The sequence below is a fragment of the Gasterosteus aculeatus genome, chromosome 9 (assembly GCF_964276395.1).
Source record: "Gasterosteus aculeatus chromosome 9, fGasAcu3.hap1.1, whole genome shotgun sequence".
Taxonomy (NCBI): Eukaryota; Metazoa; Chordata; class Actinopteri; order Perciformes; family Gasterosteidae; genus Gasterosteus; species Gasterosteus aculeatus.
The window spans coordinates 388,928-414,058 of record NC_135696.1 but is presented as its reverse complement, the minus strand read 5'-3'; the positions used below and the strand labels follow the sequence as shown (position 1 = coordinate 414,058).

The 25,131-nt window shown below is 43.4% G+C and overlaps 1 protein-coding gene across 15 annotated transcripts in view; it reads left to right on the top strand.

Annotated features, from left to right (window-relative positions):
* Positions 1-3,385, top strand: part of adgrl3.1 (adhesion G protein-coupled receptor L3.1) — a 98,880-nt gene extending 95,495 nt beyond the window's left edge. For all 15 annotated transcript variants that reach the window (XM_078080611.1, XM_078080609.1, XM_078080605.1 and 12 more), the window contains one exon: positions 784-3,385. In XM_078080611.1, coding sequence (XP_077936737.1) covers positions 784-1,433 — 650 coding nt within the window. In that variant the 3' untranslated portion in view covers positions 1,434-3,385. The remainder of the gene's footprint in view (positions 1-783) is intronic.
* Positions 3,386-25,131: the final 21,746 nt, after the last annotated feature.

The following is a 25,131-nucleotide window of genomic DNA, read 5'->3' as shown; positions in this document are numbered from 1 at the left end:
TAAAGTTCTGAACTAATCTAAATGACCGCTTAAATCAGCCAGCATGGCAAGAATATATATATATATATATATATATCCCAAGAAAAGAAAGAAAGAAATATCTATCCCAAGAAAACAAAAGTTTCACGCATAAACCGTAAATAAAAAAAACAACTTATTAAGTAAAACATATAAAAGATAAGAAAACACTGAGAAGCCCAAGCATGCAGCACCGGAGTGGGCTAGTGTTTGTAGCCACTTGGCCATTGCAAGTCCAATATTCACTCTCCTTTTAGCCAATTTCTGCCTCCAACAGGAAAGATCTCGCTCATGAGCTGCCAAATGTTCTGTAATGTTCTCAAGTTGCTAAATTAGCCTTTCTACCATTGGATCCTTGGCAGCCAGCGTACAAAGAGCGTTTTTGTAACAGCTGCTCGCTGCTTCTGAAAAAAAGCAGATGAGAGCGCTTCGCTCGGGCCGAAACGGTAAAAGTTGTGAGCTGAAACCCTCCGTGAATCAGGAATCAGGAAACATTTATTGCCAAAATATGTCAAACATACAAGGAATTTGTCTTGGCGGTTGGTGCGTGACAGTAGACAGTGTAACAATAGACAACAAGACAGCAGTGCACAAGTAATAAAATAAAGTAAAATGAAATGCTAATGAAGCTGAGGAAAAGATGTTCTGTGGGTTTCGTCCGAGCAACCCCTTTCACGTTGTATTCTCCAGCCGTAGCATTGCTTCTTGTTGAAATGACCCAATACTTGGTCCAACCATTGTCCCCGGCCGGTTCCTCTGTTCCAGGCAGCATGGCGGGAGGCAGCAGCAGCAGCAGCAGCAGCGGAGTGAGCGGCTGCCTGGGCAGCGGCAAAGAGGACCACGGGCCCATGGTGCTGGACAACCCGGCGGCCTTCCCCCACGAGGAGAACCTGGGTCTGGAGATCATCAGGGAGGAGTCCAACGCGCCACTCCTGCCGCCGCGGCCCCCTCCTCCCGACAGCCACCCGCCGCCGCCGCCGCCGCCGCCGCCGCACAGCTTCTCCCGGCCGCGGCGCATCCCCCAGGAGACCAGCGAGAGCTTCTTCCCCCTGCTGACCAACGAGCACACCGACGAGCACGCGCACTCGCCCAGCCACAGAGACTCGCTGTACACCAGCATGCCGGTGCTGCCGGACCTTCCCGACGGGCAGGCGAACGGCCTGACGGACGGAGAGGAGGACGGCTCCGGCGAGCTGCAGCCCTGTAAGAGCGCCACCGCCCCCGAGCTGGACGACGTGTATTACAAGAGCATGCCGAACCTGGGCTCCAGGAATCACCTCCACGAGCTGCAGAGCTACTACCACATGGGCCGCGGCGGCAGCGACGGGTACATGGTGTCCGGCAGCAAGGACGAGTCCGACTCGTCGCCCGAGGAGCCGCCGATAGACCCTTCCCACCTGGTCACCAGTCTATAGAGCTGATCGAGAGACTGCTATCCCTCCCCGGCCCATTCTCACACTTCCAACCTCCCAACGAAAAATCATTCTGTGTTGTTGACCGACGGACTGAGCTGGCCCGCACCTCGATCGATATACTGTGTGTGACATTATCTGTGGCTCATGACATTTGGGTTGGGAACTCGCCAGTCTGATGTAAGCGCGGACTGAATGTAGTGTCGCAAAAGGGCGGTTCACAGCGATATTTTTGGGAACGGGAACTTTGCAAAGGAGCGGAAGGGGGAGGGATTCTGTAATTTCACACTACCTGTTACTTTGATATGGAATCATTGATCGTCTGTAGCCCTACAAGTTCTCCAATATGGACCTCTAGCAGATCATTGCGTACAGTGTCCACTACCACTACAACGAGCCGTGGCTTAGAAGGAGCTGCCAGTCTGTTTGTCTTCTTGTCTGTCACTCCATCTCACCATTAAAGACACGTGCAGGAATGATGTTTCCACCTCGGAGCAGGTTATGGAACTCCGGTGTTCACAACATAGACTGGCCTTGAAGAGGACCCGCCCCACTACCTGCCAATCAAGTGGAGGATGTACGATATACGACTCATCATCCCAAGAACTACTTTAGCGGGCAACCGAAATGTAACCATATCACGGCAACGTTGTGAAATCCTCTTCACGTTCGTGTCTGCTGAACTGGAGTTTTGTCTGGGCTGGTGTAACATTCCTGCCAGTTGTAGTGACTGCAGTAACTGTGTACTTCACTGAAAACAAAGGAGGAAGATCATATAACAAAAGACTGAATTTAAAAAAAAAGGAAAAAAAGGACAAAAAGAACTGGTTCCGTTTCTTCTCCTTTCTTCTGTAAAAGCTTTCAGTTATCAAAGGATTATAAAGAATTCACAAACTGTTTCTATGTATTGTACAGAATACAGATACAGATGCAAATGTTGCGTAAGTCTTTTATTGTTTTGAAAATTATTTTGAATTGCAAATCTTTTGTCCGCAGAGCTGTTCCGAAGCATCACAGTGACTTTGGTCACGTCTGGATGGCAGAAGGAGAGGGGAACAATTAGACGTTGTTCTTTAAATGCAGACGGCTAAGCACTCCTTGATTAATACTCATAAACCCCCCACACACTTCATTCTGGTCCTTTTATAGCAACACCACTGTCACTTACATTTTGCAAATCAACTGTTATCAAATACTTTACCACTGTGTAGATGGAAAACGAAAGAGGCGGTTGCTATGGAAATGCTGCCATTTAGTCTTTGATGGAAGTGGGTCTCAAATCCTTTGTTCGTGAATAAAGCGTTTCCTTCCTTTAGGCACAGGCCTGATAGAAGTTTCTTTTACAGATATATCACATATTTGGAGCAACACAAGTACGGTTTATGAAGCATATCCTCTCTATTGCCAAATGTTTTACCAATTGACATAGAACTTGCTTTGGTGGTTGAGATTTTATAGAAGAACACTGAGAAGAAAGAAATGTAATTTGCTGAACTAAAAAAAGGAAGCCAATGTTAATTGAAAGATTGCCATGAAAACAATGTTTATATGTGAACTGAAGACGTGAGAACTCTGCACACGGTAGCACTGTCCAATGTTTACTTATTTAGGCAGAAGAAGAAAAAAAATCATAAGTGTATGAAGTGTAGCTTGCACATGTATCCCACAAGCCCCCTCCGTGTCCCCAAGAGAAATTATTTATTTATCTGTTCATTGGTTTGAAGGCGGCAATACAGTCCTGGAGGAAAGAACGCTGGCTTTAGGCAGGAGTAAATCAAATGGCACTCGGTTTGTTTTACGGTTCTTTTTTTAAATTATAATGATCATGAGTATAATTAAAATATTATTGCTAATTATTTATTCTTTTTGTATGGGTTCCAAGTTGAATGATCTCATAACTAATATTTGTTGTAACAGTGAAAGTTGTTTGCAGACAAATAAATTACTGACATAGCTTTGCGGTTTTCCCGCCTCTTGAATGTTATCACTACATTGAAATTGAAAGCAAACATCCAAACATGAGTTGAACCCAACAGTGATTTCACTTCAGATATTCATTTCTACTGTTTAGGAAGGTGGTATAACATTTCAATTTCATTCTGGGATTAAAAGATCTGCCTAAACCTTTGTGAATCCTGGCCCTAAAGGAATGGAAACTTTTAGAGATGAATGTTAGTATATATGCCACAGCTCTGCATCTCATTAAAGGGACAATTCACCAATAAATACCCCAAAAATATATTGTTCCTGTACGCTGAAGTGCTATTTATCAGTTCAGATTGTTCAGTGTGTCGACTACATTGGGAAATATCGACCGTGTGAATGCCTTTCTTCTCTCAAATATAATGTGACTATAAAGAAAGAAAATAGTTCATACAGGAAACTGCTCGTAACGAAAGCAGAGGGTTATCTTAAGTAACCACGTCACAATTTGATGAATAAGACACTGCTGTTAGTCAAATACATATTTCTATGTGCCATATAGTCCCATTTTAATGGAAGAAGGCAGACAGCCAATCAAAACAATCAGGACTGATAAATAGCACCACATGAAAGACTGTTTTCTATTTAGGCAAGAACTGTCCCCTTAAGACTAACTCTGCAATCCATAAAGGACTGACCCCTGAGGATCAGTTGCTGAATTAGTTTCACTCTAATCAACTGTTCAGAGTCCAAGCACAACGTAAAAGCACCTGTGTGCCCCACCTTCAGTGGTCACTTGAAGGTTAGGTTGAGAGCAAGTTGTGGTAACAGGCATATGTTTGGGTCGGAGGTAAAAAAGCTGCTGTAACATCTTTCATCTGGAACCATGTGCCTTGCAGAATGTAATTTATACCTCGGTGCCACAACAGTAGAATAGTAGATGAAAACAAGACGTATCACAATACAAGATTCATACTCCAGTTTGGGCCTGCTGGTTAGTGCACACAAGGGTCAGATCAGCAGCAGCAGCTCGGCTCCTGGTTTGGTATAGAGAACGTTCAAATGATTAGATTCATCAAAAGAGAGGCGATTATGATAAACCCATGTGGTGTAGTCCCCACGGACAAGATGGTTCAGCCTAAAAGTCCACTTGTTTCTGGACGACATGATGGAAGCAACACCAGCAGGCAGGGTAGTCTGAACCCCCCCCCCCGAGGCCCAAAGATCACGTTTATCTCCCAGAAGGACACACTGATGTTCAGACGTCCTCATCTCTAGTGAAGCATCCGCCTCGGAAAGCAAGGAATCAAAATGAAAAAAGGCCATGCTAAGGTTTGGTCAGCAAAACATCACGGTTTACAAGAAGTATACAAACAAAGCGAACGCAAACGCAGTGACATTATCACAAACAAGGGGTGGCTTGTGTATTGGTGTCATACTAGAAGAGGCCTGACAAAGCATCGGTGTTTGTGAACATGGGGATGAGAAGGTGGTGATCCTGCATTCATCTATCTATTATTCCCAGACTCTAGTCTCAAGTAAATTCTGGCTAAAAATGAAATTGGAAGAATTGCAAAACAGGATTTATATGTGGCTGCTCTCTGCAGGATTGTTCCTGCAATCCAATCCTCCTGTCAGTATACTGCCAGCGCTCCAGCAGTGCGTGTTTGTACATAAAAGAGAAGGCAACCAGAAATCAGACCATTTCCTTTGTCCTCAAGCCGATCACTCCCCAATAGATAGAATAGGTTTTCTCTTAATCAAGCATGTGTTGTTGGGGCTCATTCTGGCCCCTGGCATCATGGGTATTGTGGCGTATAGGTACACTCTCGCTGAGACATTGGCCTCTTCTACTTGGTCTGTTGACTCAACATTTACACAGAACTACCTGCTTAATGTAGCGTGGCGGGAAGAACCGCCTTTGGGGACCAGGGATTTACCGTTGCTCAGCAATAACCATTGTTAATGAGTCCCTGGGTGGGGTGTGCTAGATCCCTCACGAGGGATGACAAGTTACCCTTCCCACTTGTTTTTTCCTGCCTCTGCCATTCCTTGGCGCATGGCGAGATTGGCAACACCTCAGCATCTGACGCGGTTGGTTCAAGAAGCAGTACTTCTATGTGGCAGTACTTGTGGACCTGAAGACCTTTGCACTTAAGTGGACACGAAAACACCACCGACTCAACATTGACTAACAAAACGAAAAGGAGACAAGGGACACACCTGGTTTAAACACACTGGTGATTGGACACAGGAGGAAACAATCAGGGACAACGCAGACACAATCAAACTCACAGGGGAAACACAGCAGGGCAGGAAGTGAAGGTAACCAAGGGACACAAGAGGCAAGAAACTACAAAATAAAACCTTGAACTCATTCCGTGACAGAAAGGCGTGATGAAGTTTGATTTCTTTGTTACGTGTAAAAGTATTTACAGGTTAAACAACAGTTTTAAAAACATGAATGAATCGCTCCAAAAATCTGCACTCGTTGACGATTTGCATGTACAAGTAGTGGATTTGTAAAAAATGCAATCACGCATACGTGGTTGCACATTGGTCTTTTATTCGTAGTACCAACTGGATTTACTTTAAAATGAACTGAAGACACCTGACACTCCTCCTGTCCCTCCCACGTTGCCAGTAGCGGGCTGATTGAACCGGCGTCGGCCTATGTGGGTCATATCTCTGCTGGAGTGCTCTGATCGGTTAGTGCTGGCTGGCTGTGTTATCTTCCCGCTCTCTCTGTTTCCCTCCTTCAAGGCGACGCATTCCGTGTGTCTTACAAGGTGACACGTCTCTCCGACTCGGCTCACGAACCAGGAGCAGGAGAACGCTGCAAGGATGAGCAGCGGCTGTGAATTAAAGGGGGAATCAATCTGTTTATTGTGCATGATTAATTAATGTCTGCGGCAAGCTGGGGGAATCTAAATGTGGCTCCTACGACGCAGGGACTACTGAAAGCCACACAGAGCAGCGAATTCTTCCTGGAAAGTTGCTTGTTTCCTAAAATAATCCTGAGAGGGGTGTTCACAAGTGTCTTTTTTTTACACTTCAGTGAGAAATAGCAACAGGAACTCAAGCAAGCCAGGATGTAATAGTGCACAATCAAAAGGCATATATTAATGTCTAAAAATGATATCAGTAACTATTCTGAATCCAGTAAATATTCACGATAGTTCAGTAGGAGCTAACGCAAATCGTGGCACTGGCAACCTGCAGATTGAGTTGCTGCGGCGAGGTGGCAGATGCCACGACTTTACAACAGCTGCCTCGACTTTGCGGCAGTGGTGCCTCGACATTTTTTTATTTTTTTGCCAAACATGTGACATTTTTGTTTTATAATTAGCCAACATGTAACAATACAATACAACCTTTAAGAGTACTAGTGTTTTCAGTTGCAATTGTTTTACTAATAAAACACCGATATAATGGCTCACCGTTTACCGCGGGGTGTCCAAGGGGTGTGTATGTGTGTGGGGAGGGGTTTACCGGGGTCAAACGGAAGTCAAATGGTGGACGTGAAGACCCCGAAAAGGAAAAAGAACGTAAAAGCAACCGGTTACGGTATCAGTTCAACCCTTTGCAATTTGGAACTAGTACTTATAGTATGGTATACTGTAATAATAATAATGTAATAGGTAATGTTATTTTTAAAGTATTAGTTGTGTAGGCTATAACACAAATCACATTCAAATACTTAACAATGAAACAATGACGTGTCAAAAACACTCAATCGCAATTTGATTGGAGATTTATAAGTTAAATTAGACTTCATTTAAGATTTTAGAATTAATTTAATAACTAGACAATTACACATCATCCATTGTGTGAATGAACAAACAAACAAACGCAAACAAATTACATTTCACAATAGATGGTAGATAGATTTTGAGAAGATAGAGTTCGAGAAAAAAATACTGTTTCACACACCTTTGTATACCTGGGGTGATATTAAAAAGTGCTCAAAAGCCCAAATGTGCGCTGCATTGGTTTACTCCTGATAGAAGTGCTCATATACTCCCTCTTGTGGCTAAATCGGTAAATAACTTCAACTCTTCAAAACGTGTGTAACACACACACGTGTGAGAAGTGATACAATGGCTTCCGGTTTAAGTTCACATATATATATATATGTATATATATATATATATATATTTATATATATATATATATATATATATATATATATATATATATATATATATATATATGATATATAGACATATGACTTAGAAGTAGTATTACAAATATTATTATTAATAGAAATATAAACCAATTACAGCAACAAACAGTGACTCTCACAGACATTAATTTGTTATTGCACATCTGCATGCCGAGATAACTGCTTTGCTAACCGCGGCAGTTGCCGCAGCATGTCGTATCCATATTTATAATACGGGTAGATGAAATCCAGCGTTCTGATTGGTTCATAGTGATGAGTCACGGGTGTACATTATTCAACGATAATGTACAGTTGCTGTTCACATTGACCCGGGCGTTCCATATCTCTGTACTCAAAGTGACAGGTTAGATTTTGTTCCACATTTCAGCTTTTAGCTCGGTGGCGATGGCCGAAAGAAGAACCGCCACAAATGATCGGTTTCGGGCAATGCAAGCTTTCGCAACCGGACAATTAAGGTGGACGTCATGAGCGATGTGAATGAATGAGATGGTACGAGATCTTGCAGGGAAACCCAATGCTGTTTGCATGCATTTACAGGGACTATTTTTCTCTTGGCCTCTGAAATGCGATACTCAACATTTGGTTGCTAATACTATTTGATGCTGAAAGGCAGCTATTTACTTAGTATTTATAATTTCGCTGGGAACTGTGTGCGGTCGGGCCGAACAACATCCCCGAACTGTTACATTATAATTAATATAACTTATCCTGCATTATTGTCTCTCTTATTCATATATATATATATATATATATATATATATATATATATATATATATATATATATATATATATATATTGTGTGTATATATCCAAATGTGTGTATATATCAAAATAGCTTTCATAACTCCTCAATATTTACCATTACCAGGCCAGATGGCCTGAATAAGTAGTTACCACTCTGACGACGGAACGATCTGGCGCTGAATGGCAGGAAGACCCGGGTAGATGTAGGAGAGTCCCCTGATGGCTGATTGCCATCAGCTGTTCCAGCCACACCCTTCGGGGATGAACAGGGGAAGACCACAGCTCCTTGCAGAGGCAGCGGAAACACGGACAAAGCAAACAAGCACAGGGGGAGCTGCTGGACTGACAGCATGACACAACCTGCCGATAACAATCGTACTTAACTGTATTATACTGTCACATATTGTCGAAATACTTAAAGTAACGAAAACTGACGCGGCACTTCTCCCAAACAATCGTAGCATCCAACAGTCGTGGCGCCTCTCTAGGTACCTCTACCAACACCACTCCCTTAGGTTGTGGCAACGCTCCTTTAACTCGAGGCACCGCACAAGGTACCTCTTTTGACCGAGGGACCAGTCCCTGAACTCGTGGCACCGGTTGAGGTACCTCTCTCGACCGAGACAATGCTCCCTTAAACTCGCGGCACCGCTCCCTGAAATCATGGCACCGCTCGAGGTACCTCTCTCAGCCGAGGCAACACACCAGGCAGTTGCCGTAAATTTGAGGCAGCTGTCATAAACCGCAACCTGCAAGTGCGTCAGCGTGTTGCCAGTACCACGATTTGCGCTATCCCTTTCTCCGATAGTTTGAGAAATCGTCACAGGGACTCAAGACATTAGGTAAAGGGAGGTTAAGTCAATACGGAGTCTGATTTTGTAAAAACATCATGGTTGGGCTTAAAATATCTATATATAGTTATGTCTAGGTAGCAAATTCACCTAAACAGGTTGTAAAACTGTCATGAACATTTCAGCAGCAAAGCCCAACCATGAAACCTCAACAAAGTGTGAAACGCGGTTCTAGAGGTCGAAAGTACATTTTTATTGGCATTATCTACTTCCTGAATGAACCATTGTTAATGACACCAGTAACTATTTCATGGTTTGCAATGAGAGGCTTCCCGTAGCATACTTGAGTATTTATTTATTTTATTTTGTTGATGTAACCAAATGTTTATTAATCAGCTCCGAAGACGATCAGTGTGCCCGCTCCTCTCTCTTGAGTCGGCCCCAAAAAATGCAAATGCCACGTGCCGCGCAGGTGCAATCCAGCATCTGCGATGAATGCGAATGAATGGCACAGCATCAAGCAGCCCTCCATTGTGAAACAGATATTACATTGTGGTCACTGTTAATTAAGGCAACTATGACATTTAAGGCCGAGTTTGACTTTGATTGAATGCGGAAAATCCGCCCATCCTTATACGGTATGGCATTTCGACATCTCCCATTTCCTTCTTCTGCTCTGTTGAGCCCGATGAAGCACAAGCGGCACAATTCCCGCTCTGGCTTAGATACTCATAGAAGACAATGGAATGGAACATATGACCTCCCATTCTGGAATTCTTGTCATTGAAATGTATTTATTGTATCAAATTACAGGATTTGAATTGTCATGCGGCCCTTTGGTTGATCAAACTCTCGCCGTGACAGACAACTAATTAGTATCTAGTATATTAACGTTAGTAGTATTACTAATAATTAGCATTGGTAATTATTATCATCACCTCGCCTCAATTTTCCCTGACAGTGCTCGTTGGAGAGAAAAAAAACACTCAACAGGTACATGCAGCCTGAATAATTCACCCTAATTGGCAAAAAAGGAGAAGAAGAGTGACAAACGAGGGGAGAGGAAGAGTGGGAAAGACGACTGGCCATCCATCAGATTTTTTTTTAGGTCACGCACACCCCCATGCATGTTTAATTGGCTTTGGGATGGCATGGTGTTTCTGCTGCCTCTGCTGTGAGTCAGACTCACCATGCCTTTTTCTAGAGCGCGCCTCTTTCCACGGAGGCTCAGCCATGGCAAAGCTATTTTGAGAACACATTAGGAGCCCCGGAAAACACTGACATTTAGACGATCGCTGGGATGGGAGAGCGGCAGAGGGCTGGTCCCTGGTGTATATGACAGACAGACACGGGGTTATTGCCAGTGCGCCTTTTGTGGGGAGCCAGTAGAGTTGGCCAGACTTATGTGAAATTACTTTCTGAAATGGATTCATTTGCTTCTCTTAAAACGGAGCGAGCTTAACTGATCAAAATAACTGATTACATCGTCCCAAGTGTGCAAATCACACTTCATTCTAAGGAGACAATGGCCTGAGGTCAGGATGAAAAAACTCTTACAATTAAGAATATGTAGTGGTTGCACCAGAAGAAACCAGTGCACATGGAGAGATCGCGCAGCCCTCTGCAATATTTTTAATCGAGCAAAATATTGGCATATTTTTTGCAAACATGACCATGCAGTTTCTGTTTTGTCTTGTTTTACTTTTATTTCTACTAGAATGTCTCTGCCCCTACTGTGCCTTTTCCACCTTGATGCTCTTGATCTCTACCACCAGGAAAAGTAAATAATTGGTATGGTGTTAAACACCAATGCTACGTAATAGCATGCAGCACTAAACTGTATTAGGTATTCTAGCTGGTGACATTAACGTTAGGGCTGGTCTAAAGTTAAGTAACTTGAGTAATTATTTTCCAGCCCACGTGTTCTGTTGTAGTATATATATACTACGGCTGTCAAGATTATGGCAATCTATGCGATTAATGTCGCAGAGATTAATGCGATAAGATATTTTAACGCGGTTAACACAACTTTGGTCTAAGACCGGAAGTAAACAAAGTTGACCCCGGAAACGAATCCGCCGCTAGCTGCAGTAAGTTAGGAACAAGAGAGCAAGACAGTAGCTGGAGATGGAGAGAGCTTTAACCACAGGTTACCACGATTAATCGCGGCTAATGATTGGACACTGATTCTCCACTACCACACTTATCTTCTTCCATGCCTGCTGTTTGGGATTCAGATGAGGGTACGGATGGTTTACTGATATAGCTCCTGGTAGCAAAAGCATTAACAATGTTGGAAGCCCACTCGCTCTGAGATTAATTTATTTTCCTGCAGTAGACACATGCAGCGAAAAAAAGCGTGGCACCCAGCATGGCACCCAGCATGGCACCCAGCGTGTCACCGAGCATGGCACTCAGGGATGCTAAAGCACCGCTCACAATGCTAAACAGTCATTGAAAATAGTTTAGAGGCTGCTCACATGTTGCGTCTAAAACAAGAAGAACAATGCCAGCTATGATGCTTTCATCCATTCATCCAAGGTGATTAGGCAGTGAAGGCCCTGCCGTTACTAAGCAACCAAAACCTATGCGCTGCAATTACAAAGACAAAGTTAGCGGGGAAGTGAATGAATCCATCATGGTAGCTATATTTATTAAATATATAAGCTTAATTTGTCCATGACAATCTTCTGACCTTTAAACTATGGTTGTGAACTTTGACAGCAAGCGGGAGGTCATAAATTCCATGGGACTCATAGGAAAGCTCAGAGTAGTCCTGTCCTAAAATAATTAACTTCTCTTGAACTCAGTTGAACTAATGAATCCGTGTGGCTCTCGCTACATTAACACGTTTGTATTTCAGGGAACAACAAAAAAAACAAGGAAAAATGCTGCTTTCACAAGGCCCCTTCTCTAACCTGGGCCATAGCGTGTATGAAAGCTGCCAGTCTTACTGTCCTTTATTCCTCTCTGCTGGCATGACAAACTTATTACTTCGTACCATGGTGCACTTTTGTCGGTACGAGTCAACACGACTGAAATCAGAGGAGGCAAACAGATAAGAATGACCACGAGTGATGCGGCTCCGATGAAGCGAACGGAGGCAGAGGCTGATTCTTTTTGTTTGTTTGTTTTCTGCTCGGCCCATCCCCTCACAGCTGTCAGCTTGACTGTCTGGGGGTGGCAGTTTACCTCAGTATATTTGGATGCTCAGGCTGTTTGGATATGAATCACATTTTCTTCTCGCATTCCCCTTCAGGAGATTCTGGTTGCCAGTTGCTATGGCTACAGTAAATCAGAAAGACACCTTGTGAGACAGAGTTGACCGGTGAGACCGTATTTTCCTCCTCTCACGGGTGCCATTCCAGTTACCCCTTTACTTGGTCCACTCTTCAGCACCACATGAAAAGACATTGTATGAAGAGAGTATTGTGAAGATTCAAGCCCAAAGTTGAAAATGTCACAAGTTTTTCCTTTTAATTTATTGTTTCATATTTCTTTTATAGTTCCTAAGAGTTATATTGAATGCTTTTTCGATAAGTCTGAGTGTGCTGGCACACAGTATATATATATTTTTTTCAAAGAACACAGACCCACAGCTCTGAATCTCAAACTCCAGTCCGGAGATTTATGTGAGATATATTTAGCTCACATAAATCAGCGAATGCAGGAATACGGAGCATCCACAGAAAGGTCCTAAAAACAAAGTGTTTGCCTTTTTGGTATACTGCTGCTAAAGCATGTGTGGGTTGAATTTTGGGTGCATACAGGCTCATATCTCCATCATGTATGTACCTACATGGCTTGGATCATCGGTATTTGCATAGAATCGGTGGGTGGGCCGAGTTGGTACTGTTGAGTATTGACAATAACCATTAAGGGTTTTGTGTGAGAAGTGGCTGTGCAAATGTTGGGAGTTTACAGAAGAAATTGGTGAAGCATCATCAAACACTCAATTTGAGGTTATTTTCTGCGAGCATGATTACCTGCCATAATGGATGGGCCTGATTAAAAGACTGTTCATTTCAACAGCCCAAAGACTTAAACATTACACAGGCAAAAACAAAAAAGAAAGAAAAAAGATGTGTTGTGCGTTTTGATTGGCTGCTCGGTCCTGGGGTGAACAGCCTCCGTAGGAGCAAGATGCCCCGAGCCCTCCCTCAGTGAACAGGACAACACATTTGTCAGCTAACCGAAGCAGCTCATCTAAATTTAAAATGTAATTTAAGAACCATTTAAATGTATAGGGAGCAATGCACCTCGCAATATTAACAATTTACCAACACACTCTCAGCGTGAACGCCGGTCACCTGGGAAGATAAAGTGAGGCTGGGTTATGTTGTGTATGTCACTACATATTGTGTACGTCCCACACATTACATAGTTTTGATGAGCTGCGGCCCATATTAAAAATATATCATATTTTTCACTTGTTAAACATCCTCACGAGATCCGGCCCGACTCAAACCCTCAAAGACAGGAAGAGGATTAAGAATCCGGCTGTTTGCTGCAACATCCAAGGACTCGTCATTATGTATCTCCTGCCTCTTTTCAAATCACTGATGCAAGAAGTACGCACTCATATGACAGAGAGAGAGAGAAAAAAAGGGAGGGAGGGAGGGAGCGAGCCTATATGTGTGTTGTGTGGAGGAATGAAGATCCTTGTACTGTTATGTTCAAACAAAGGTTTCCACGGCAACCGCATGCACCATTAGTCCCCTTATCAAAACTAAGGGATGAAGCACCTCGATTACCCCTCATTCGGATGCACGCACACACACACATTCACAGACACGCAAAGTCTTACCCATCAGATTTACAATCGTATCTCAACCTTCGATTGAGGATTGCTTTGTACAAATGTTGCCGCTGTATGTCGAGGAACGGCATGAGGGGGGTTTGATCTCTTAGCTGTTTGACTGAGTAGAGACTCTCAAGGACAGGCGATGGGGGCTGTTTTATTGGAAAACAATGTTGCAAGGAGACATACGGCTTCTGTTGAGCTCCAGGAGCACCCATGAAAAGCATTTCCATCGCAAAGTTTCACCTGAAAAAATGGAGTCCAGCTTCAAACATCCTGTCGGGGTGGAGGAACCGACCCTGTAGTCTTTTCTTCATGTCAGTCTGGTTTTGTGAAGTGAGGACATTGGAATACTGACAGTCGGTCCCCAGAGAGGTTGGAAGGAGATATATATATATATATATATATAATTTAAAGGTTTCGTCTTTAAGTAAATACCTGTGGATTCAACATCAAGTAGAGCACCTGAGCACATCAATAGCTAGCGTTATCACTTCTATGCTAGCTGGTGAAAGTATACTGAATGAATACACGTGCTTCACATGCTAATCACTTTAGTAGTAAATGAGGGCCAACTAGTTTCATAGGAAAAGTGTTTTTCCTTCATTGAATCGCCCTGTGTCACAGTTCACTTTTGCACTGGTCTGTAGATTTAGCTTCTACCTCAAAAGAATTCATATTTATTTGCAGGGTTGAGTTCGTGGCAGTGGGAACTCCATCGTTGTCCTTACAGCTTGGCGGAGCAGCGGCTGAAGGTGGCGCTTCACCGAGGGTCTTACTGCTTACGGTGAGAATATTATTGAGAACATTCTGAAATGAAATGTTGTTTTGATTTGTGCATTGTAAATGTGAAATGACAGTTGTTGCAACTCAAATAGGGAATCATTGAATTATTGTCTTTTAATTAACTCTCAAATTTCTATTTTGCACAAATAAGTATTTATCTGTTTTATCTGTTTCTGTGGTGTGTGGAGTTAAATAAATATATATTTTTATAAGCCATGTCAAACAAAACATTTCCCAAACAAATGAGTTATCAAATGAGTTATTAATAATTGAGCATGAACCTGTGGTTTCTATTTAGCTCCACAAGTCAACCTTAAATTTCCGAGAAAAAAAAGAAGAAAGAAAACATTTAAACCCCAGAAAGGAAAAAGAAGCAGCAGGTGAAACTCAAGGGTCAACGTTTTTTTTCTTCGGGTCATACAAACCCACACCCGCACATCAGAGACACACCTACACACACAGGCACACACAGCCCTTCATCCATGCCTGCTGATCCAATCACATAGCGCCTGGCACAGGACGACAATCTGGGGATTGCACCGTCATGGGACAAATCCAACCCAAAGGATCCAAGCTCTCATCTGGACGGACAGCCGTCTCAGCTCATCAGGTCTGGGGCAGCAGACTGCTGGGCCGTGTACCAATACCCGGAATTCAGACTGCCGGGCTGAATACCAATATTGTCCTGTTGTATCCGTCTGAGTAGACTGGACTGAATGCCAATGAGAAAGGGAACAGGTGCTTCCACATCGATGTGACCGGTTTATGTCTTTAAAAGATGTCCAAATAGGAAGTAAAAATTCCCACAGTACAAAGTCATTAATGTTGTCAATGTCAGAGCTGCGTCACATGATCAGATGACCAGACACTCTCTGTGACTCTAATTGCTTTGTTCATGTAGCTATCTGACTTCTTAGGAGACTGTATCTATTCCACCAACATTGGATGGATTGCTATGATGCGTTGCACCGACATTCATGTAAGGAAGGAACTAACTTAGTGTGCCATAAGGGAAGCCTCTTAAATGTAGTGAGACTTCAGGTTAAATTCACCGACAGTTTCAGTTACACCGGCCGTTGTCATATATATAGTAATGAACTGTAGGGAGGCATCAAAATGCACATTTGTAGACTCTGTCTGCAACTACAAAACACACACACACACACCTACAAACATGTCTCACCATGGAATCTACCGACTGATTGATGGCTTACAGATCTGCTGCGCTAAGCTTCAAATATTTATCATGCAGTCTCGGGGTCTCTCATCTTCTGCCACATGTTCATCGACCCAGTGCCCCTGCTGTCATTTCCGTGTGCGTGAGGGCTGCGGGGTGGGTGCGTTACCCATGTTGTGTCTGTTCACATTGGTCGCTTTGTGGGGAAACGCTTTCCTTTATGGGGACAAAACACCACAAGGTAAACCTTTGTCATGCTGTTCCTATGGATATTAAGGCAGACGGCCAAGTTGCCGCCCTGCTGTATGTCTAAAATCATTTTTGTTTTTGCTTCATGTAGCAGTTTACCATCAATAAGTGATTGGTTTTGAGACAGGACATCAACTAATGAGTTCATCAGCAAGAAGGATGAGAACCTAATAGTGTCCGGTGGGATTTGATTTTATAGGAAGTTGATTGTTTTACACTATGTCATGGATTACATTTCGAAAACATTTGCATTGTAATTGATGCGGGATTCAATTATGTGCCGCGTACTTTCATCATAATTCAAATTTATATCCATTCCGATGAAGACCTTGGGGAGAGAAAAAGATGACAAAATAATATTAGTTGTAATTTTAACCCGCAATCAACTTGAAATGAAAGCGTTTAATGTATTTGACCCTGCTTTCATCACCTCAATGTGCATTCACCCGAGTCTATGACCTCGTTAGGCTGCACACTTATAAGAGCATGTAAGTTTATGATAATGTGCTGCAATCCTGCGTTTTGCTGCAGCGCCAGCTTTAGGGGCTCCTGCTGCTGGAGTCCTGTGGGTCCAACATCTGCTCACTGCTGGTGGGAGAAGTACAAAAAAAAACTTTAGTCAGTAGCCCACTTTTCTCATCTTCCAAACGCTCACAACGCGGCGTCTCTCTTTTCTCATCTCCTTCCTGGTGTCTTCTTTTTAATCCCACATCTCCTCCTCCTTGCTTCATTTAACTCCGGTCCTCATGCTCTCTCTCCCCCCTTTATCCCCTCTTGAGCTCCCAAACTGCACATTTTATTTCTAATGAATCCAGGAAGGAAAAAGAGATTGGAACATGGCATTAGAATAAGAATGAAATAAAAACTAAAAATGGCACTACAGGAAACTGGATTTCAATTTCTTTACATGGTCATTAGGCAAGTTTGATAGTGCTCAGATCAGTAAACATTCCAAGGAAAAAATAGAGAAGGGTGTTCCCATGAAGAAATATGTAATTCTAAATACCAAAACACCTTTGCAATTCAAATCTTTTGCAGGCAACATAGACAAAAAACAAGTGGTCCTTGACAAAAAGGCATGTGGAAGGTAAAAAACCCAGAAAGCAAATGAGGCGAAGGCTTTCTGACGATGATGTCAAACATTAGCTCCTCCCGATGAAACCTGTTAGCTCTACCACCATTTTTACCGTAATTTTACATTTTAGAGCAGTTACAACAAAACTTGCGAGCCGTTGCAATATTGAGAGCCTTTGAGAAATAGAATAAGTGCTTCTCGTTTTTAGATCCCTTGAACACAAAATCTTTCAGAAGATATGGAAAAATCCATCGACTTTTTGGAAAAGGGTCAACTCAATTATTCTATCTCTCATTATCTGAAAAAGTGTCATTCATTCATCCTCTTCTTATTTTACCTGCATTGTCTACTTTGACACTTGTTGTGTCTCATTGACCTTAATCCATCAAATTGAAATGTTCCACTTCATGTTTGTTATTTCCACATGAATGATATGACCTTGGATGGCATTGCCTCCTGTCGGGAACATGCCAAGCTGAAGCTGGCAGCTTGACTCATCTCTGGTGCCACATGCCTGAAGTGATGTTTTTCTGAAATAACTAGTCAGGCCTGAGGGATTGCTCCTTTTTGCAAGGCAATTGTCTGTTGGCAACGTTCATAACTGATCCTGGACAGAAAGGGTCACACTTGTTGAGGACAGTATGAAGTATATATTGTTCATGTCCGGCTGGAATCTGGTTAGTGCTCTAAATTCGAAATGTTTAATTTATAGTATAGCAGCGAATCCCAGCAGCTGGGAGTTGATCAAAGCAGGCGTTGCAAAGTTCTTGGCCACACGTAGCATAAGTAGGCTAACAGGCCAGGTGGCCACAAAATGCAAAAGGGATTTAAATTCAAATGTCTTCCAACATTAGACACCTTTATCTACCCACATACTTATTTTATATCACACTTAAAGTTGATAGAGTCCACCAATATACACAAAGCAACACCTCGGGCCTGAAAGAGTCACACCTACAGATACCACGGATCCCAGCAGGCACGTGTGCAGTTAGCAAAAAAACTTTAACTTGTTAAGCTAGAGGAGCTACTGCCACCTGACGTTCTCAGGAGGAATACCAGAGACGGGCTTATTGATTATATCTTCCAAATCGATTAAATTAAATGATAGAATATGTCATTTCAATGCCACATTCCAAGATAGCCCCCGTTTAAAACTATCCAAGTTGGGGTGCAAGACGTTTTCTGGCTGCTTCTTATGCGATCTTGTAAACCTTCCTGCCGGGAAGTCTTTATTCTAACCCAAACCATCATCTTTTCCTTAACCTTATCAATGAGTTTTGTTTCCCAAACCTACGGAGACAGTTTGCCTGTCTCCGTAGGTTCTGACGCAGCCAGCGGATATGTGGCTAAGACTTCTTCTTTTGTGCGTCGCTTATTGTTTACAGTTTGATTAGCAACTTGAGATGTGCAACTGAGGTTGGAGTCGAGACGCGGCTCGTACCACGGGATTGTTTCAGAAGTAGCTAACGAGCTAATTTGACGCAGACGAAAAGCTAAATCATAGCAGACCATGTCCGGTGGGTTCAGAGATTGAGTTTCGGTCACGGCGTTCCGCCTCTTTTGGTCTCCACACAAACTGTTTACTCAGCCAGTTCTCATTCCAAGGCCATCAAATACTGCCACTTGGTCGCGCCCCTCGGCTGCTGATGCCGACACACGACGCGCCCTTGAGACTCACAAGCCTTTCAAGTAACTGCGATGTAAACCATTCCTATCATTAGTGAATGCTCAGAGGAAATGCCGAGGGGATGACACAGCATGAGCCACGGTCAGAGGGAGGCGACATCCAACCAACAAACTTACAATGACGAGACCGGGGTTACGTTTTTGACTTATGTTGCGTCCGCAAGTTTAAGTTTGGCTTAGTTCTCATGCTTAAGTTAAGCCAAACCCTGATGTTTTTTAAAAAACCTACCTGGGTGTTTTTCGCCTGAAGTCACAGCGTCGACGGCGTGTTTAGCGCGACAGTGGTGGAGTGTCTTATTTTGAAGCACTGGTAGGTGCGTCAGGACGCGACCGAGCGCCGGTATGTGACAGATTCGTCAGTTTCAACCAAAGTCTGTGACTATACGACTGGAAAAATCTTGTCCCATTGGCAACATCTGCTGTTTAGTAATGCAGAATGTGTTCATGGGGATTACTACTGGTGTAATCTGTATGGTAAAGAGGCTTCTTGGAACCATTTTTTGATGCATCATCCTGCAATACTGAGTCTGGTCACCAAACAAATTCTGGGACACTTATACGTCAAAAATAGAGAAAGGCTGCACCAAAAGCTTTCTGAGATCTGATGAAGGATTATAATGACTTGGAGACACTATGTGTGCGGTTAAATGTGACATCTAAATTTAGAGGTGTGAATGTTGCATACACGTGTATTATTGTAAAGAGCACGTTCAGAGAGTCAAATCTCTCTATCTCTGCCTCTCTCCTCTCGCTTCACCGTTTCTATCACACTCTGTTAAACACCCACATAGAACCACACTCCCACCATCACTTATCTGTACTAACACATACATTTACTGCATAGTTAAAAGAGAGAAGGAAGGATAGAGAGAATGCAGGTATGAAGGTTTGAACGCCTACAGAACAGGCAAACATAAAGGAGAAAGCACAGGCTGAGATATTGACACCCACATCCCATCTGTCACATTAGAACCTGACACTGATAACGGCATCTCTCTCTTCACGTGACACGTTTCTTAATCCTTAGCAAGAAAAGTTTCATCAAACCGTGACCAGGGTGACACAGGCACACAACCACACACAGCAACACACCCACAGACAGGAATTTTAATGATCAAAAAACAGGATGCATTATTTTTAACACACTTCATCAAGACTACAGTATGTAACTAAAATGTTGTATATTTCAAAATAAAAAAGGTTAAATAGGTAAAAGTGATTGAAACAAAGTAGGCATTTCAAAAATTATATTTTGCAATTACATTTAAGTGTAATTTAAAACATGTCAACATTCTACATTCAAAATGACAAAACAAAACAAAACTTGTATTTGTGTTTCAATATTTTTTGAAAGACGGATGTGGGAAAAATAAAGGAAATGGACATTGAAAAATGGATATTTTTGCCTCTGCAACGTAATGCATCTACACCAAAATATAAAACCAAATAAATGCAATGATTGCATTGAAGAACTCTGAGTGGGAATTGGAGTCTTTGTGTGTGGGCCACAAGCGCGCACAGGTGTGTCCCCTGCTGCCGATTACCCCCAACGTGGTCCGCGGCCCTGAGGACCGAAGGCACGGAAACAGCAGAGGAATAAACAGAATATGCGCACGCAAACTTTGCCAATGAAGCGGATTCTGATTCGATATTCAGGTCGCTGACTCGTAGCTGTGCTGAAAAAGCGTTTTGGAACGTTATTACCGCAAAAGAACATTTTCCCCAAGGTCCTCCGTCAGCCGGCTCTTCTTTTGCTCTCTGTTTCTCTGTGTTCGTCACTGCTGAGGATAATCTGAGTTTCACCGCCTCCAGAATCTCCCAGAAGAACACGGTGAACGTGGAACAAATCCCAGTGGAGTTATAAACAGCTAGCACACAAGGTGAAGTGACTGTTAAAAAATAAAAAAAGTAGGTGATACATTTTTTCCAATAGCATGACAGACCCCTTCTAAGACGTGCCAGTCGTTATTACTAATAAATATAAATCACCATGAAGGGGGGGGGGGGGCTCAGCCTTAGATATTGGGCAGGGAGCCCAGACATCAGGAGGGAACTTTGGATGAGAGCTAAATGAAGTGTAATGTAATGTAATGTAACTTGGAGTTGAGGCGCTACTCCTTTGCATCGAAAAGAGTCAGCTGAGGTGGTTCTGGCATCCAACCACGATGCCTCCTGGACGCCTCCAGTGGGAGGTTATTCACAACAAACAGCATCTTTGCATAAAGCTGCCTCTGTGGGCACCACCTGTGGAATGTGGATGCAGTTTAACTGGACTGAGGAATAGTGGAGGGATGAAAAAATCAGTTTGTTGGTTATTCGTTTTTTCTTTGTTTCCTGCTGTTATCTGGAGCGCGAGTTTCTCCAACTGAATTCTACTGTTGACTCACTCGTGCTCAGGTTAGAATAGGATTTGCATAATGCAACACCCACTTTGTGCACAACAAGTGAACAATGAGCTGCCGCAATCTTTTGGCATTTGTCTTCACGCGTTTGTGAACAGAAGATATGTGAAACAGTGATATATAAAGTTTATAAAGGCTGGTGTTCAGTAGGTAAAAACTTAGCGTCTGGAATGCTTTCCGTTTGTCAAGAGCCACTTCTTCACCTCAAACCAAGACACAGTCACACACATATTTGCATTTTCGAGTCAACACGCACCAGCGTGTATTCACTTGTGCATTGAGGGGGATTTGTCGTGTGCTGTTTCCTCGACAAATCCTTCGAGTCGTCAGTTTTCGTACTTTCCCTCTTTCTCCGTCACACACACACACACACACACACATGCACACGCACACGCAGTCGAACACACGCTGCATGGCAGTAGTCGACTCACTGATCCTCCGCACTCTATTGTTCCTGATACACCTGCTCAGTTTACCACCTCCCACGTGCACACGCACGTACCCACTGACAATCACACACACACACACACACACACACACACACACACACACACACACACATGCCAGCAAGCTGGCAAATACTCGCAGCACCTTAAAACAGCTCCAGCAACTCAAAAGTTGGCTCCCATGAGAGCAGCAGTCAGTGAGAGAAATAGAAAGTGAGAGTAAATGAAAATTAGATGAAAAAAGAAGAAGCCCTTTGCTCTGCTGGTTTTCTCTTTGTTTTTTCCCCACCTTACTATTCCCATCTTACTTGCTTTTTTTCTGGCCTCCTATCTCGTCTATTTTATTCCCGAACCTCCTGTTTCCAGCTTTGCTTTTTATTTTTTTTACCTCCTGCTCGTCTGCCATATGTAGGGTTATGAAATATTAATGCGCTCCTGCGTGAGGTTTACTTCTGGGCCTTGATGAGTCGTGCCAAGTTGAGCCACTTCTCCCTCCATTTCTCAGGGTTGGCGGGACAAACGTGAACACGGAAAGACAGAGCCATGCTACGCCCATTCCACACCTGCCGCCGCGACCTGCCACTTTACATCCGCACCGTGTTTCTGTGTATGTGTGTGTGTGTGGCCACTTTTCGCCGCACATGCTAGCCCGCCCCGTCCGCTTCGCTGGCTGCCAAAGCTCTCTGAGCACAGACATGTTCTCATGCCAGAACAGTTTGTCCCAGTTTCCCACTGAGAAACTCTGTTAGTCTTTGTTTGGAAATGAGCGTTGGCACGTGCCGGCATTTTGAATCTTTGTACATATATGTAGATGCAAAAAAACTGCACAACAGATGCGCTGCATTGGCTGGAATGAAATAGGCTTCAGTCCGTATGAATCCAATCTCCTGCTCGACCCTTCCTGACTTGTATTCCCAACATGCCACCTTCACACCTGTAAGCGCTGCCAAAACTGTTTTATTTCCAGTGACAGCTATTTTAATTTTAATTACAAAAAAATGTAACCTTGCCTTCCTTAGTGATTGTAGCAAAGACAATAATCTGGGCTCAATGAGTCGAAGACGAGAATGTTGAATGTGAGCTCGAGCCTGGCGATTTAAGCCGCCGATGGCGTCGTCCCGACGTCCGAGGCTCCTGTCCCTCCTCCTCAGTTCTGGTCATCGCTCTTCTGTCAGCGTGAAAACGCGACAACAGCAGAAAACACCCATCCATCTGAGAGAAAACCCAACGAGCAATCTGTCGAAGCCCCTCCACCGTCGAGCGGGTGGCAGGGAACAGAATTTTGACAGGTAGAGCAGCGGCGACACGGGGACCGCTGCCCGCACGCCGTCTGTCACATTCTGAACAAGACACCGGTGACAGGCGGTTGCTGTGCCTTTTGGAGGGTAAGATAAGGATGCAGCAACGGAGAAATAAAAAAAACAGTTCAGTGGCAGAAGCAGTGGAGGAAAAATGTTCCAAAACTTCCTGCAGCTCGAACTTCTGGCACTCGCAGGCAGCTCTCATGATGGTCGCAGGGAGTCCGCCCACAGAATGGCGGCGATGTGCCGACCGACTGTCCCCGGTCGCCTTGTTGCGCTGATGGTTGCCTTTTACATCTATTTTTATCAAGTGTCCATCTGTCAGCGGGACTGATTTGATTGTAAGTGAACGAGTTGAGATAAAAAGGAGTTGCAGAGTGATTGATTTCACTCACACACTGAAACACACATGTTCTCGTGTGAGGAAAAGCGTCGACTCCACACAGAAAGTTCCAGGATGTTATCAGCCGCTGGGCCACTGCCATTCGAATATATATGATGGACCCATTGTGAAAGCAAAGCTTAACTTAGTGAGTGAAAGCCACCGCTTTGGGTTCAGGCAGCTACGCCGCCCGCTGACGTTCAGGAAAAGAACGGACAAAATAAGTGCAATTATTATGTGACCTACCTGACTTGCAGTTGGTGACCTACGTTTGTTACGTAACATTAATTCACACGGGGGCTGAACACCGGTGTCGTCAGTGTGTTCGACCCGTGTGATGGGATGTTGATCCTTTGTCCCAGAAGCACTTATTGACGGCTCAGGACAAAAGGAAAGGAAAAGCAAGAGCAGCAAACCTTCCATTCTGCCTGTGCAGTGACATCATTTGGTTCGAAGGGGATTTTAACAATGTATGATATTTCCACACAAATTAGCACCAGTCAGAAGCAACTGACTCTCACATGTTTTTTCTACCTTGTAATTCTATATATTGTGCCGACGGGTTAAATGCTAGTCATTTGCTGCTTTTTTCTTTGTTGGACATTCACATTTCACCCACTAATTATGTTGAAATAATTCAGGAAATCCACTTACAATTCTTTCTGTGATATCGTGCTGATTTCATGCCTGCCAAAATCTCGCAACATGGGTATTTTAGATTGTAACAGGAATGCGCTCCTTTCAAAATAAAACTACAAGAACTCTTGGTTTATAGGTTAAATGATGTTATCCTGTATCTCATCTCACATTATACAAATGTATCATATATAATGATCCTTGTTTTTCTGACTATTAAATGTAGCAGCAGCAGATTTCATTGGAAGTGGAGACAAAAAAAACTAATTTAACTGCAGTCGCCCCCAAAATGTAAAAGAGGTTACGACTACAGAAGATGTGTCATTAAAACTATCTCAATATACCAGAAACTTTGTAAGCAACCCAACGCTCGCTGACAAAGACGCAGTACTCAAAGAGTTTCTCACTCCTTTAGTGTGCGCTGCACTTTAGCAAACTCTAAAACTAGGTGTGAAAGATGTAATGACGATGTCACAAAGTCACAAAAATACACGGCGAGAAATGTGACTGATGTTGCATTAGTCCGGCTATGTGCGCAGAAATATTCTTTAGTTTTCCACGGCGATCCGCACTAAACGTGTCCGAGCCACCTCGCGGGTATCTGGTGGTAACCGTGGAGATAAACTTGAATGACCCTATCAAAAGGCGCCCAATCCTTAGTCAGCCGAGCCCAGCTGGCAGAGAATTACAATATCAGCGGCCCCAATTCCCATGCGCGCACACACACAAACACATGTGCCCTCAAAGGCACACACTGATGAATTGCATATGCCGGAAGGGAGAGAGGGGAAAATGCTATGTGTGTTTATTCATCCCCCATACTGCTGCAGCATAAAGAAATCACCCCCCAACATCCCTGCACCTGACCTTCAGTGTTATTAAGGAGCCTTCTTTATTCCTGACACTCTCACAGCTCCTCCCTGAAGAAAGCAATTCATCCATTTTCCAATAACTTACCACCCGAGGCAATTATGTCTGTTTTTCCTGCCACCTCTCTGCTTCTCAATAAAGTGCTCATAAATGGGGAGGGCAAAGATGTGAATCAAGGAAGTGATTTTGAAAAAGATTGCCGGTTGTGTGAGGAAATGAGACAGTGAGAGTGGCTGCTTTAA